The sequence below is a fragment of the Rhincodon typus genome, chromosome 10 (genome assembly GCF_021869965.1).
Source record: "Rhincodon typus isolate 14 chromosome 10, sRhiTyp1.1, whole genome shotgun sequence".
NCBI classification, from domain to species: domain Eukaryota; kingdom Metazoa; phylum Chordata; class Chondrichthyes; order Orectolobiformes; family Rhincodontidae; genus Rhincodon; species Rhincodon typus.
Window position 1 is genome coordinate 77,142,091 of NC_063341.1, and position 16,232 is coordinate 77,158,322.

The 16,232-nt window shown below is 41.3% G+C and overlaps 1 protein-coding gene across 1 annotated transcript in view; it reads right to left on the minus strand.

Annotated features, from left to right (window-relative positions):
• The window catches only part of LOC109924209 (vitellogenin-like), a 79,664-nt gene that overhangs the window by 60,625 nt on the left and 2,807 nt on the right, over positions 1-16,232 (minus strand). The window contains exons 4-9 of the mRNA XM_048601562.1: positions 10,974-11,225; positions 9,044-9,205; positions 7,614-7,762; positions 5,623-5,773; positions 3,616-3,755; positions 1,613-1,784 (exon numbers count right to left, since the gene is read on the minus strand). Coding sequence (XP_048457519.1) covers positions 1,613-1,784; positions 3,616-3,755; positions 5,623-5,773; positions 7,614-7,762; positions 9,044-9,205; positions 10,974-11,225 — 1,026 coding nt within the window. The remainder of the gene's footprint in view (positions 1-1,612; positions 1,785-3,615; positions 3,756-5,622; positions 5,774-7,613; positions 7,763-9,043; positions 9,206-10,973; positions 11,226-16,232) is intronic.

The window sequence follows — 16,232 nt, forward strand, 5'->3', positions numbered from 1 at the left end:
GAAACAGTTGGGCATCAGGTTTTAGTTAAAAGGATCTCAATTTCCTTTCGCCTTAGGGAACATTTAGAAAGCTTTTTGGTTCCAGTGCTGTGGAAGTTAAAACTGAATGCATAAAACAGTTTTTTTTTCTGAAGAAGGGTCTAGGCCCGAAACGTCAGCTTTCCTGCTCCTCTGATGCTGCTTGGCCTGCTGTGTTCATCCAGCTCTATACCTTGTTATCTCAGATTCTCCAACATCTGCAGTTCCTTCTATCTCTGCATAAAACAGTTGTTCCTGAAGAAAGGGGGTAATTTAAAACTGTGAAATTATTTACCTCAGTGAAAGGGGTTTACTTAGAAAGTTCCAGACCAGAAGTATTTGGCTAAAATCATAAAGGGGTTACTTGAAGCTGAGAAACTCTAAGCTCAGTTGTAGGAATACTCAAGGAAGAGGTAATCAGTCTTTCAAGATAGGGAATTGAAAGGAACAGTCCAGTCAAACTCCAGAGGTGATAAAGAAGTTATCCTCTCTGATGATGAATTATTGTACAGGGATACTACAGAAATAAATGCAATTGTATTTTATCATGTGATTCAAAATCTTTAAACTCATGGTGTATCTAAATAATTTGGTTTGTTTTATTTATCTTCTTTTGTGTTGCATATGAAACTTCAGTTTTATTGTTAAAATCAAAACTGCAGCATTGTGTGCTTATGTTTCAGTGAGAAAGGATTGCACGAATTAAAAATCAAACAAGTGGCATGGTGGCTCAGCGGTCAGCACTGCTGCCTCACAGTGCCAGAGATCAGGTACGAATCCACCCTTGGGCGACTGTCTGTGTGGAGTTTTCACATTTTCCCAGTGTCTGTGTGGGTTTCCTCCAGATGCCCCAATTTCCTCCCACAGTCCAAAGATGTGCAAGGTAGGTGGATTGGACACGTTAAATTGCCCGTAGTGTTCAGCGATGTGTAGATTAGGTGTGTTATAGGGGGATGGGTCTGGGTGGGATGCTCTGAGGGTCGATGTGGGCTTGTTGGGCCGAAGGGCCTGTTTCCACACTGTAGGGATTCTATGATGTTCTATGCTATAAGCTATGATCTATCAAGTCAGATTTCAGTCTGGGACCTGACTAGTTCAGGAATAATATCAGCTGGGATCATAAAAGTATCAAACCCACATTACTGCCAGCCCAGTTTTTAATAGATGCAAGAATGGTACCAGGGATGAGGGACTTCACTTATTGATAGGATAGATAATTAGGTGTCCAAAATCATGAGTATTTTTGATAGAGTCAGTAAGAAGTAATGTTTTCCATTGGCAGAAGCTTCAGTAAAAAGAAGACAGGGATTTAAGGCAATCAAAAGAATCAGAGGAGAAATCAAGAGATGTTTTTACATTGCAATTTTTTGGGATCTGGAATGCACCATCCCAAAAGACTGGCAGCAGTAGATTTAATCATTATTTTAAAGAGGGAATTATACAAATCTTTGAAGGAAAAATGTCTGGGGAAAGATTGAGGAATGGAACTAATTGCATAGCCCTATCCAGGAGATGGAACAGGCACGATGGGCCAAATGGCTTCCTTTAGAACTGTCCCTCTATGTATCTGTGAGTGAAATGTGTTCATACTTACTCTGACTATCGATAGGCTTTGACGGTCAGCTGTGACTTGATGCATGGCAAGAGCCAAAACCTGAGCTGTATCAGCCACCGAGATGTCCAAATTCTGAATTTTAGTTTTGAGGAAATTCAGTGCGGCAGATGTTCCAACAGCAGGAAGTGCAGACAGAATCCAGGGCCGAGTGCTACAATATATAGACCAGAAGGTCTTCTTGTTTTTATATGTTTAATTCTACATTTTCTTGTCACGTTCACAAAAAAAAAACAGCCACAATCTTATTTTTGACAATGGAATAGCTATGGAGGGTTGAATGACCTCCTCCCATTGCTATGCTCCTAGTTAAATGGTTATGTGTGATCAATCAAGTTGCTACAAAGGTTGCAAGGATCAAAGTGAGGGATGGTGCTATGGTCTAAAAGGGAAACCAGGGACTTTTAAAATTAAGTTTAAACTTCTAGTTTTGTTCCTTCACTGTCACTGAGTCAGAATCCTGGAATTACCTCACTAACAGCATTGTGGATCAACCTACAGCATATGAATTGCAGTGGTTCAAGAAGGCAGCTCACCACCACCTTCTCAAGAGCAGCTTTGTACGGGCAAGACTCTACAAATACTGCTCAGAACAATGTATAAGGTTAATTTATATTTTGCACTTTTGTGTGTTGAAAAGGAGAAGATTCAAACTAACTATCACCAAATCTCAAAATTGACCTTTGGACAGGGAAACCATATGGACATTTTATATCCCTATTTTGGAGACAATACTTCAGAAAGGGAGACCCCTTATTTAATGTTTATCTATTTACGGTCTCACCGTAACGAATAATCACATCATGTTGACAGGTTGTGTAGTGTAGGCTTGTATTACCTTGATTATTGAAGATGTGCACTTGAAACTATTTAAAATTATAAAACTTGGAGACTGTAACTCCAGTATCGGACTCAAGAACAAAAGATGGGCCTTTGAAAGGGCTTGGAAATCTGTAATTCTCTCCCTTTTGACCAAGACAGCAGTGTAGTAAAACACTCCAGCCAGAGCTTGTCCACTCTGCTCATTCTTCATCGCCTTTTCTTCAATTTCTTTTCCTCTTAGTGTTTTTTCTTCTTCTTCTCTCCCGGCTACCGATGATTCCCAGGCTCTGGCAACAATTCCTGGGCTCTGGCGACCAGCGACCTGCCGGCCTGGTGTAGCCGCTTCCCAGGGCAGCTCCTGGTGTGGTGTTCTGGGCCCGGCATGGTGTCCCGGGCCTGGTGTGGTGTTCCTGGCCCAGCATGGCGGTCTGAAGTGATCTCTCAGCCTCATGATCCTCAAGGTCTGGAACCAGGGCCCAGTGCAGACTAGAGGCTAGGTGCCAGCATTCAAAGACCATTGTTCTGAACTTTTATTTCTGCAGCGTTTGACATTTCATTTCTCTATTTTCCAAGATCTTGTAATTAAAGAAACTGCACCTAGATACCTTTGTACCTCAGGTAGGGCTGTAAGTGGCGACATGTAAACTTTTCACTGAACTCATTAAGTAGACGTGTCAATAAAGGCTAATTCTAATTCTAATTCTAAGAGTAGGGAGTGTTAATCTGTACCCAAGCCAGTCAGTTAGACAGAGATTCAAGGCATATTCTTCTGTGGGTAGAGTTTATCAACTACTCAGTCTGACAGCTCCTTGCACCTAAACCCCCACTCAACCCCTTTGTTTTGGACGTTGGCTATATATATTTGCTCAGATAAATAATAGCTACCTAATTAACAGCCAAGAAGTTTCTCTTTAAGCTCAAATGGAAACATTTACAAACAATAATGGACTTAACTGGACATTAATATTTTGTGGTCATATGAAATTTTCAAAACTCGGATTCTTACATTTTTATTCAGCAAGACTGTCAGAAATCAAGGTAAATAAATTGAATAGTGATTCAGATTGTCCTAAATTTAACCAGACAGAGGAACAACACTTTGTTGAATGTTTTCTTTTTTTCCATAAACCAGTAAACAAGCAATGTAAGAGTCAATTACTTACTGGAGCTGGTGGTTGTGGGACTTTCTGCACAAGGTATCAATGGTTTCCTCCGTTGTGGATCGGAGTAATTGAACAAGCTGTAGAAATTTGGCAGCAGTGTCAGAATGGACTCTCTCCAGGTGTGTCAAGGTGTCTTGGATCTACAAAAATTGGAGATTACCTCAAATCACTCACAATTTCACAGCTCAGAAACAGGCCATTCAGCCCAAACAGTTTATACCCACACAAATCCTTGTTGTCCCCTTATGGGAATGTCTAGGGCCAGAGGGCAGAATCTTAGAATAAAGGGTTGCACCTTTAAGCCAGAAAAGAGGAGGAATTTATTCTCCCAGAGGGTAGTAAATCTGTGGAACTCTTTACCACAGAAGGCTGTCTAGAATGGGACATTAAGTATATTCCTGGCAGAGATTTTAATCAGTAAAGGGATGGAGGGTTATGTGGGAAAGGCAGGAAAGTGGAGTTGATGTTTATCAGAGCAGTCATCGAATGGCAGAGCCGACTTGATGGGCTGAATGGCTTTCTTCTGCTCCTACATCTAATGGTCTCAAACCTTCTCCAACCCTCTTATTCCCAGCCCACCCGCATATTCTCCAACTCTGTTCTTCCTCGTGATCAGAACTGGCTTTAACTCAAGCCCATGCATTGTGCAATTTCTTCAATCTCTTTTGTACGTCACATGGCAAGCTAAGCCGAAGTGAACTAAGCTCAGGAGCCTACAAAACAATTCAATGTGATTTGGTAAGAGTAATATGTGAGTGTGGCATTATCACTTTGGCAGGATGAATGGAAAGGCAGAATATTTTTTGAAAGAAGTGGAAAGTGTTCACAATTAGACAGAGTTGGGAGTCATGAATCATGAATTAATATATAAATGACACAAAGAAAATTAAGAATGCAAGTTATATGTTAGTCCTGATTACAAGTGTGTTGGAGTGCTACAATTATATAAGGCCATAGTGAAATCAACTGCAGTACAGGATGGGCAATAAATGCTGATATAGTCAGAGACACCCATATCCCATAAACAAACAAAACCAAACACTGCACTATTTAAATATCTGTACTGCAGAAAGAATGGTTCCATGGATGAGGAACTTCAGTTATGAGGGTAGACGTATTGAGACTTTTCTGTTTGGAGAAAAGAAAGCTAAGATGAAGTCTGATTGAGGTTTTCCCACACATTAAAGAAACAAGAACAAGACGGTGTAGATTGAAATTGATTTGCAAAAAGATGTGCATAAAAATCTGTCACACAGCAAGTAGTTAGGGTATGAAATCCACAGCCTGGCATTGTAGTGGAGGCAGGTTCAATTGAGACATTCAAGAGGGCATTGGGTGGTTATTTTGGATAGAAAACATGTGCAAGGATATGGGGGCAAAGCAGGAGATTGGCACTAGGTAATGATGCTCGTTTGAAGAGCTGGTGCAAACATGAGGGGCTGAATGGTCTCCATCTGCAAAGTAATGCTTCTGAGATTCTGGGTAAAGGATACACTTGCTACATACAAGGGTTTTCACACAATTCATTGCTGAGATAAAGGGAGGTGTCTTGTGAGGAGAGATCATGGAACACTCTCTACACTTTAGAGGAATGGGAGGTGATACTGAGACACAACGTTCTTTAATAAGACAGATGTACAGGTGATGTGTTTCTACAATCAGAATTTCAGAGATCGAAAACAAACGACATCAATTCAAAGTAATTGGTAAAAGAGCTACACGATCTACTCCTGATCAGGTTCTTATTGTCTTCATGCTGCCAGGGGAGATGGTAGAAGCAGATACACTAGCAACATTTCAGAGGCGTTTAGATAAATACTTGAACAGACAGGGAATAGAGGGATATGGACTATTTGTAGACAGATGGGATCAGTTTAGGACGACATTATAGTCAGCCCAGCCATGGTGGGCCGAAGGGCCTGTTCCTGTGCTCTCCTGTTCAGTGTTCTTTAGGAGGTCTAAAGCTGCACAAGATGAAGCAATATGCCTTCTTATTGTGACATTTACCGCTTTTTCCACATTCTGGATTTTCGTTAATTTTATTGGTTTGAGAAGTATATTCTCGTCAAAGCGATATTTCAAGGTTCCTCGGTTCACGAACTGAACCTGCTGTTCATGTATTACTGCTGGCCTGATGTTAACCAGCACAAGGTGTTGCCTGTAGATTGGATGAAGAAAGGTTATTGACCGGGGGAAAAATTCAACCTTTTCACAAGTCAGAATTCAATTATCAGATGTTGAAAATACTAAGAACCCTAACCTGTTATTTAGCAGCAAGCCAGTGATAGGAATATAGGAACATGGGAACAGGAGTAGGCCATTCAGCCCCTCGAGCCTGTTCTGCTTTCAATGAGATTACGGCTAATCTATGACCTAACTCCAAAAACCTGCCTTTGGCAAATATCCCTTAATACCTTTACGTAACAAAAATGCATCTATCTCAGACTTTAAATTAACAACTGATCCAGCATCCACTACTATTTGTGGAAGAGCGTTCCAAACATCTCCCACCCTTTGTGTGTTGAAGTGCTTCTTAACATCTCTCCTGAATGGTCTGGCCCTAATTGTCAGACTATGCCCCTAGTTCTAGAATGCCCAACCAGTGGAAACAGTTTCTCTCTATCTACCCTGTCTTTTCCTGTTAATAGTTTGAAGACTTCAATCAGATCACCCCTTAACCTTCTAGAGAAAATATGCCTCATTTGTATAATCACTCCTCATAACTTAACACCTGAAGTCCTGGTATCATTTTTGTAAACCTACACTGTACTCCATCCAAGGCCAACTTATCCTTCCTAAGGTGTGGTGCCCAGATCTGCTCACAGTGCTCCGACTGGGGTCTAACCAGGGTTTTATGTAACTGTCTGTGTCTGAGTTTCGAGGACAACTTACATCAGATGGAATTTCAAACAAAAGGAATCATATTTCATTACAGACATCATGAGAAACTAAAATTAACAGGATGTTGCTGTCAAGCTAAGAAGATGTCTGTCTGTATACAAAGAAGTAATAGAGCATATGAATTTCAGTGATGTCCCAAATATTGGGAGATCATATCAAAAAGCACATTCCTTCCACTGCTCATAAGAAGCAATGTACTGACTGCACCCAGCCAGTCCAAACTTCCAAAACCCAAAACACAGTGCCCAATATTAGATGTGATTCTGAAATTTTTTTTTGATAAATAATCTTGAGTGTGCTATGAATTATGCTGACCAACCAATACAAGACTGTTGTTGGGCTCTCAGTATGGCACACTTTTGAGTATTGAAAGCTACATATATTAATGAACAAGAGACTATGCTTGTCAGACTGAAAGAACATGAACACACACTGCCTGTACCAACTCAAAAAAAAGATCATGGCCATTCGCTGATTCATTTCTCAGAGCAATGCCCTGACCCATCAGAGTCAACCTGCTTGGTTTAAGCTTTGGAGGCAGCACAGTGGCTCAGTGGTTAACACTTCTGCCTGACAACACCAGGATTCTGGGTTCAATTCCACCTCAGGCTACTGTTTGGAGTTTGCACATTCTCCCCATGTCTGTGTGGGTTTCCTCCCACAGTCCAAAGATATGCAGATTAGGTGGATTGGCCATGCTAAATTGCCTATGGTGTCCAGGGATGTGGAGGCTAGGTGGGTTAGCCATGGGAAATGCAGGGTTACAGGGATAGGGTGGGATGCCCTTTGGAAGGTCAACGTGGGTTGAATGGCCTCCTTCCACATGGTAGGGATTCTATGATTCCAATAAAGTTGGCACTTAACTATCAGTCATCATCTAACTGGTGCATTCTCTGAAATACTCTCCTACCAATCAATCAGTACTCTCTTCTCATTGAGTTCAAAAGGGTGTATTCTTGCTATGTTGGTTTTGTCTTATGAACTTTCCTGATGAGTGGAAGATACAAAGCTTTGACAAAGTATGTCTTTTTCAGCAACACATGAGTTTTGTATGAATACAAATTAATGGTACAACGGGTTCATATCCAAAGACTAACCTAGCTTCCATGATAGCGGCTCCATCACGCTCATTGAATGGTGTAAATTGATGCACTTCTTGAACCCTTGCTTCCTGAAGAATTGCACCAGTTGCTGTAGGTTTTAGGGTATGGGTGAAAGTAGCAGATGCACGTATATTCCTACTCCACTGAAAATAGAAAACGACATCATGTTATCATTTTGTGCACCTCCATTCAGAGCATCAACAACAATTTGTGTTTTTGTGGTTGCCTAGGTGTAATTAAATGTTTGCATGGTGCTTCCCAGAAATGACATAAGGCGATATTAGTACTGATGTCGAAAAGCTCTGTTGGAAAGGAAGTTTAAAGATAATATTAAAGTAGGAAAACATGATAAAGAGGCAGAGAGATTTAGCAAGAATATTTCAATGCTTATATCCTTCAAAGTTAACATATGGTAACTAATGGTGGGGTATTTAAGACTGGAAATATTCAAGGGATCAGAATTAGAGGAGCACAGATATCTCAGAAGGTGTTATGGATGAGGGAGATTGAAAAAGCTTGGGGTTAGGCCAAGGAAAGATTTGAAAATGATGTGAATTTAAAATTGAGGCAGTCCTTAACTGGAATTGAATGTGGGTCCATGAGCACAGATTTGTTGGGTGAACACCAACATGGATGGATGTTCAGATCATGTATTAGACTTAACAGCCATCTCAGAACTTGAACCCAGAATTAAACTGGACTGCAAGCAAGTCACCCTGAGTCTTGAGAGATTGCCTATAACAGGAGATAGTGATCAGAACCTGGTGAGAGTGAGGACAAGACAGCAAGGGGAGGTGATGGCCTGGTGGTATTATTGCTGAACTGTTAATCCGGAGACCCAGGTAATGTTCTGGGGACCTGGGTTTGAATCCCTTGGTGGCTGATGGTGGAATTTGAATTTAATAAAAGTCTGGAATTAAGAGTCCAATGATGGCAGTTTCATGTGTAGGAAAAACCCATCTGATTCACTAATGTCCTTTCGGGAAGGAATCTGCCATCCTTACCTGGTCTGGCCTACATGTGACTCCAGACCCACAGCAATGTGGTTGACTTTTAAGTGCCCTCTGTGCAATTAGGGATGGGCAATAAATGCTGCCCAGCCATGAATGAGTATTGAAAGAGAATTAGATATAATTACATGGAGGGGAGAATATGGAAGCACAACCAGGGATACTTTGAAATAGTCAAACATAGAGGTAACAAATATTTTTTGGATAAATTTTGTTGGTTCATGGAAAATTTGCAAGTTAACTTTAGTGAAAGGTTGAAGACTAATGCAACCAGTATAATTTTTTGCCACGTTTGGGCCCAATTTCCAGAATGTTGTCAAACACAAACTCTCCTGTTTTGTTTATTTTATGAGTTTTGGAGATAACAGTTGGTTTTATGAAGAGAGAAGAAAGATCTGAATTGATGAAGTTTACCTGTTGGCAGATTGGGCAGAGTTCAGCATAGACGGCACCAGTGAACAACATAACTTTCTCCTGACAGTTATTCAAGTCTTTTGACTTGGTGACAATAATTCGGTTAGCTTTCTTGTTTTCCTGAATGATGTAATTTGTGAGACAAACACCTTCAATTCCAGCCTGTAGATGGGAAAAGAAATGACTTTATTTCATACTGGTCATACTGGTCCTCCATTTTGAAGTATACAACAAGTCAGACTAGTATGTCTCATTCACCAGTTTAAATGGTTTATCATTTCTAGGCAAGTTCAAGACCATAAGACCCGAAGAAATGGGAACAAGAATAGGCTGTTCAACCCCTCAATTCAATAGAATCATGGCTGATCCAACATTCCTCACGTCCACTCTGCTGCATTTTCCCAGTAACCCTTGATTCTCCGACTGATCAAGAATAAAGAAGTCTTGCTATTACTGTACAAGGCTTTGACAGAACCACATCTCAAATAACGTGCACAACTTTGGGCATTTTATGTCAAGCAGGATACACTTGAATTGCAGATGGCACAGCAAGGGTTCACTAGGATGTTTCCTGTGATGAGAGAAATGCCCTATAAAGAGGGACTGCGTAAGTTGGGTTTATATTCTCTGGAGTTTAGAAGAATGAGATGTGATCTCATTGAAATGGATAAGAATGTGGACAGGCCTGAGAGGTAAGACACAGAGGTTGTCTCCCCTTGCCTAGAGAAATACACATCACAGTCTCAGGATAGGAGCTTGATCATTTTGGACTGAGATTATAGTATATATAAGTGATTTGGAGGAGACTGTAAGTGGCCTGATTAGTAATCTTGCGGATGACACAAAGACTGGGGGAGCTGCGGATAGTGAAGGAAATTGTCAGAGAATAGACCAGGATGTAGGTAGGCTAGAGATTTGGGTGGAGAAATGGCAGATGGAGTTTAATCCGAACAAATGTGAGGCGATGCATTTTGGAAGATGTAATACAGGAGTGAAGTTTGCAGTAAATGGCAGAACTCTTAGGAACATCAATGTGCAGAGGGATGTAGTGTACAGTTCCCCAGTTCTTTTGAAGGGTCTAGGCCCGAAACGTCAGCCTTCCTGCTCCTCTGATGCTGCTTGGCCTGCTGTGTTCATCCAGCTCTACACCTTGTTATCTCAGATTCTCCAGCATCTGCAGTTTCTACTTGGTTTGTTTTCACTTAACTTTCGAAGGATGAGGGGTGACCTGATTGAATTTTACAAAATTATGAGTGGTATGGTTACAATGGATAGTTGGATTATTTTTCCCAAAGTAGAAATATCAATTACTAGCAGATATGGGTTTAAGGTAAAAGGGGGTAAGTTTAAAGGAGATGTGAGAGGCAAATTTTTTTACACAGAGTGTGGTAAAGGTCTGGAATGTGTTGCCAGAGGAGGTGGAGATGGATACAGTAGCAACGTTTAAGAGGCATCTTGACAGATATATGAATAAGCAGGGAACAGAGGATATGAGCATTGTAGAGGCAAAAGATTTTTAGCTTAGAAAGGCATCATGTGCCCGTGTAGTCTTGGTGGGCCGAAGGGCCTGTTCCAGTACTGCACTGTTCTTTGTCCGTGGAGATGAATAGTAATTTCTTCACTCAAAGCGTTCTGAATCTTTAGAATTTACTACCCCAGAGAGTTGGGGATGCTCAATCATGAGGATATTTAAGGTTGTAGTAGAGAGGTTTCTGGTTTCTAAGAGATTTCTGGAATCAAGGGGTATGGGGAGTGGATGGAATGTGAAGCTGAGGCAGCAGATAAGCCATGATCATTTGAATCGTGGAACAGACTCAAGGGGCTGAATGGTCTATTCCTGCTTCTGTTTCTTATGATGTTTTGTACATAATACACAAACTAATGTCGGGGCAAGGGCTATTGATATCGTTGAATAAAACAAAAGAGGTACCTCTTGCAACGCATAGAAATTTTGTGATTTCTTCGTGGTGATTTGAAAGATGTTAAGGATCCCACGGTGAATGTTCAGGACATCTTCAAGCAAGTCTGCAGGGGCTTGGATGTTTCCAACTCGGCCTTTGTTGTACTCAAACTTCACAGGCTTGGTCAGCTCTGAAGCCAGCTTCTGTGTGAGTTTATGTGCTGAGATGAAGGGATCCCTTGGCCAAATGCCATTGTACTCCAGAATCTGAGCATGGGAGATCTTAGAAAACAAAATGAAGCAGTTGTGTGTTTATTATGAATGCTGAAAACTATATGGCACAGGCAAACTCAGAAGTTGTCTGAAGGGGTTGATAAAAAAAATTATGTACAATTTTTCAAAGTTGTGAAACCTCCTACTGCACATGCAAAGGAATTGGGTAAAAATCTTGGAAATCTTATCAAGCCAACTAACTGTAGCTGTATAAAAAATGTCCCTTAATAGTTTTACATGTTTTTCCCAGGTGTTGCTACATATCAAGTAATCATCAAAATAAACTACACAGCTAGGCACACTCACTGTGACTTGATATATAAGTCTTTGGAATTTAACTGGGGCACTTTTAAGCCTGAATGGCATGACTCATCATTGATACAATGCCTTCTGTGTAACAAAAGCTGACATTTCTTCAGCTCTTGATGTTAATGGTACTTGCCTGTACCACTTCAACAAATGAATTAGAATAAGAACATAAGAACTAGGAGCAGGAGTAGGCCATCTGGCCCCTTGAGCCTGCCCCGCCATTTAATAAGATCATGGCTGATCTTTGAGACTCAGCTCCACTTACCCGCCCACTCACCATGACCCTTAATTCCTTTACTGTTCAAAAATGTGTCTAGCCTTGCCTTAAACACATTCAGCGAGGTAGCTTCAACCGCTTCACTGGGCAGGGAGTTCCACAGATTCACAACCCTTTGGGTGAAGAAGTTCCTCCTGACCTCAGTCCTACATCTGCTTCCCTTTATTTTGAGGCTATGCCCCCTAGTCCTAGTTTCACCTGCTAGCGGAAACAACCTCCCTGCCTCCACCTTATCTATTCCCTTCATAATCTTATATGTTTCTATAAGATCTCCCCTCATTCTTCTGAATTCCAATGAGTATAATCCCAGCCTACTCAGTGTCTCCTCATAATCCAACCCTCTCAACTCTGGAATCAACCGAGTGAATCTCCTCTGCACCCCCTCCAGTGCTAGTACATCTCTTCTCAAGTAAGGAGACCAAAACTGCACACAGTACTCCAGGTGTGGCCTCACCGGGACCCGATACAGCTGCAGCATAGCCTCCCTGTTTTTAAACTCCATCCCTCTAGCAATGACAGACAAAATTCCATTTGCCTTTTTAATTACCTGCTGCACCTGCAATCCTACTTTTAGCGATTCATGCACAAGGACACCCAAGTCCCTCTGCACAGCAGCGTGCTGCAACTTTTTACCATTTAAAACATGGTCCATTTTGCTGTTATTCCTACCAAATTGGATGACCTCACACTTATCAACATTATACTCCATCTGCCAGACCTTTGCCCACTCACTTAGACTATCTATATCCCTCTGCAGACTTTCAGTGTCTTCTGCACACTTTGCTCTACCACTCACCTTAGTGTCATCTGTAAATTTTGACACACCACACTTAGTCCCCAACTCCAAATCATCTATGTAAATTGTAAACTATTGAGGTCCCAACACTGATCCCTGAGGCACACCACTAGCCACTGACCGCCAACCAGAAAAACACCCATATACCCCTACTGTTTGCTTTCTACTGGTCAACCAATCCTCTATCCATGCCAATACATTACCTGTAATACCGTGCAACTTTATCTTATGTAGCAGCCTTTGGTGTGGCAAGTTGTCAAATACCTTCTGGAAATCCAGACACACCACATCCACAGGTTCCCCATTGTTCACCATGCAAGTAATGTCCTCAAAGAATTCGACCAAATTAGTTAAACATGACCTACCCTTCATGAACCCATGACAACAAGGTGCAGGGCTGGATGAACACAGCAGGCCAAGCAGCATTATAGGAACAGAGAGGCTGACGTTTCGGGCCTAGACCCTTCTGTTCCCACTGGGACAATTTATATCCAGATATCTTGCTATTTCTTCCTTAATGATAGATTCAAGCATTTTCCCCACTACTGAAGTTAAGCTAACTGGCCTATAGTTACCTGCTTTTTGTCCAGTTCCTTTTTTAAACAGTGGTGTCACATAGGCTGTTTTCCAATCTGGGGGAACCACCCCAGAGTCCAGTGAATTTTGGTAAATAATTACTAGTGCATTTGCTATTTCCCCCATCACCTCTTTTAGTACCCTGGGATGCATTTCATCAGGGCCAGGAGACTTGTCTACCTTTAGCCCCATTAGCTTGCCCAGCACTGCCTCCTTAGTGATAATGATAGTTTATAGGTCCTCACCTGCTATAACCTTCTTGCCATTAGTTTTCGGTATGTTATTTGTGTCTTCCACTGTGAAGACTGACACGAAATAACTGTTTAATGTCTCAGCTATTTCCTCATTCCCAGTTATTAAATTGGCCTTCTCATCCTCTAAAGGATTAATGTTTACCTTCGCCACTCTTTTACGATTTACATACTTATAGAAAATTTTGCTGCCTGTTTTTATATTCTGAGCTAGTTTACTCTCATAATCTATCTTACTTTTCTTTATAACTTTTTTGTGGCTTCCTGTTGGCCTTTAAAGATTTCCCAATCTACTAGTTTCCCACTACTCTTTGCTTTCTTGTGTGTAATTTTTTTTTAATCTGATACTTTCCTTTATTTCCTTCGACGTCCATGGCTGGCTCTCTCTTTTCCTACAGTTCTTCCTTATCACTGGAATATACTTCTGCTGAGCACTGTGAAAAATTGTTTTGAAAGTCCTCCACTGTTCCTCAATTGACCCACCATAAAGTTTTTGCTCCCATTCTACCTTAGCTAACTCCTTCCTCATTCCTTCATAGTCTCCTTTGTTTAAGCAAAGGACATTGGTACTGGATTTAACCTTCTTACGCTCCATCTGTATTTTAATTTTGACCATACTGTGATCCCTCCTTCCGAGAGGATCCCTAACTGTGAGATCATTAATTATTCCTGTCTCATTACACAGGATTAGATCTGGGATAGCTTGCTCCCTCGTAGGTTCCATTACATATTGTTCAAGGAAATTATCGCGGATGCATTCTATGAACCCCTCCTCAAGGCTGCCATGACCGACCTGGTTTGACCAATTGATATGCAGATTAAAATCCCCATGATAATTGCTGTACCATTTTTACATGCATTAGCTATTTCGATGTTTATTGCCCACCCCACCACGATGTCATTATTTGATGGCCTATAGACCACACCTATCAGTGACTTCTTCTCCCTGCTATTCCTAATTTCCACCCAAATGGATTCAGCGTTTTGTTCAGTAGAACCTATATCATCTCTCAATACGGCCTTGATATCATCCTTAAAAATCAGAGCAACACCACCTCCCTTACCTTCCTGTCTGTCCTTCCGAACAGTTTGATACCCCTGGATATTTAACTCCCAGTCATGACCATCCTGTAACCATGTCTCTGTAATGGCCACTAAATCATACCCATTTGCCATGATTTGCACCGTCAACTCATCCACCTTGCTTCAAATGCTCTGAGCATTCAGATAAAGTGCCCTTTTGCCAGTTTTTGCACCTCCTTTTTTGGGTCCTATCACCTCCATTACTAACAGCTCTTAAGTTCTCCTTCCCTTTAACTTTTTTCCTAATTTTCAACGGACTTGAAGCTTCCTCGTCACCTGCTAACCTGCTGCTTTGCCTTACATTAATTGTTATTCTCCATCTACGCTCACTCCTCCCTTCCCCCCATAAGGAATGTGAATACTATCAACATGATCCTCTAACTGAGGAATTACATACAAGTTGGTTTTTGTTACTTGCCTGTCGTCAATGAAGAATCTAGTCAACTTATTCTGTTTGGAAACTAACACTATCAGTGTGCACCAGTTTCTTTGGCATTGAATGTTTTCCAACATGTATTGAATTTCTATTCCCACCTAAGCTTATTATTCTCCTTTTAAAATGCCAGGATGTTGTTTTTTTGATACTGATTCCCCTCAATCCACAATCTGCCTGGCTAACATTGTACAGCTTGGTGCATCTCCATAAATTCTCTTGAAATTCCTCAGTAACTTTACTGGATCTCTATTTCCCTCCTCTAATCACAAGAATATATAGTCTAATCATCCCAGTGTTTCATTGTTAGCTGGTCAGGATACAGAAGCTTTACTTTGTGAATGGTCTCATTCTCTTATGATTGAATCAGAGATAGTAGGAACTGCAGATGCTGGAGAATCCGAGACAACAAGGTGCAGGGCTAGATGAACACAGCAGGCCAAGCAGCATCATAGGAGCAGAGAGGATGCTGCTTGGCCTGCTGTGTTCATCTAGCCCTGCACCTTGTTGTCTCTCATTCTCTTATGACTTCATTTTGGTGTCTCTGACATTCTCCACTTTTCTTCCCAGCTGACAGATTTGCTCTTTCTAAACTTCCTATCTACGATGATATTGCTTTAACATGTTAATATGACTTAATCAATTCTTCTCCCTGCAATCTGGAGTAACCCAAGATAAATCACTTTACTAACCCTCTTAATTGCTGTGTACAGAACTTTGAATCTCACATTCAGAGGTTCACTTTTTGTAGGTAATAACACTAGGGCTTTGTTTCTTGTTTAAAATGTTTTAATTGCAATATAGGTGGCATGGTGGCTCAGTAGTTAGCACTGCTGCCTCACAGCACCAGGAACCCAGATTCAATTCCACCCTCGGGCAACTGTCTGTGTGGAGTTTGCATGTTCTCCCTGTGTCTGTGTGGGTTTTCTCTGGGTGCTCTGGTTTTCTCCCACAGTCCAAAGATGTGCAGGTTAGGTGGGTTGGCCATGCTAAACTGTCCTGTAGTGTTCAGGGATGTGTAGGTTAGGTGGGCTAGACATGGGGAAATGCAGGGGTAGGGGAATGAGTCAGGATGGGATAGTCTTCAGAGGGGCAGAGTGGACTTGTTGGGCTGAATGGCCTGTTTCCACACTGTAGGGATTCTACAATGTTTGCTGTCAATTCTTCTATTTCTGCCTGTGAAGTTTTTAAATGCCTGTGTGCTACTTTAAATGCATCTGTGAATATCACTGAAAACATGGACATGTAAACTTGTTAAAAATGGAAAGAACTGCAGATGCTGTAAATCAGA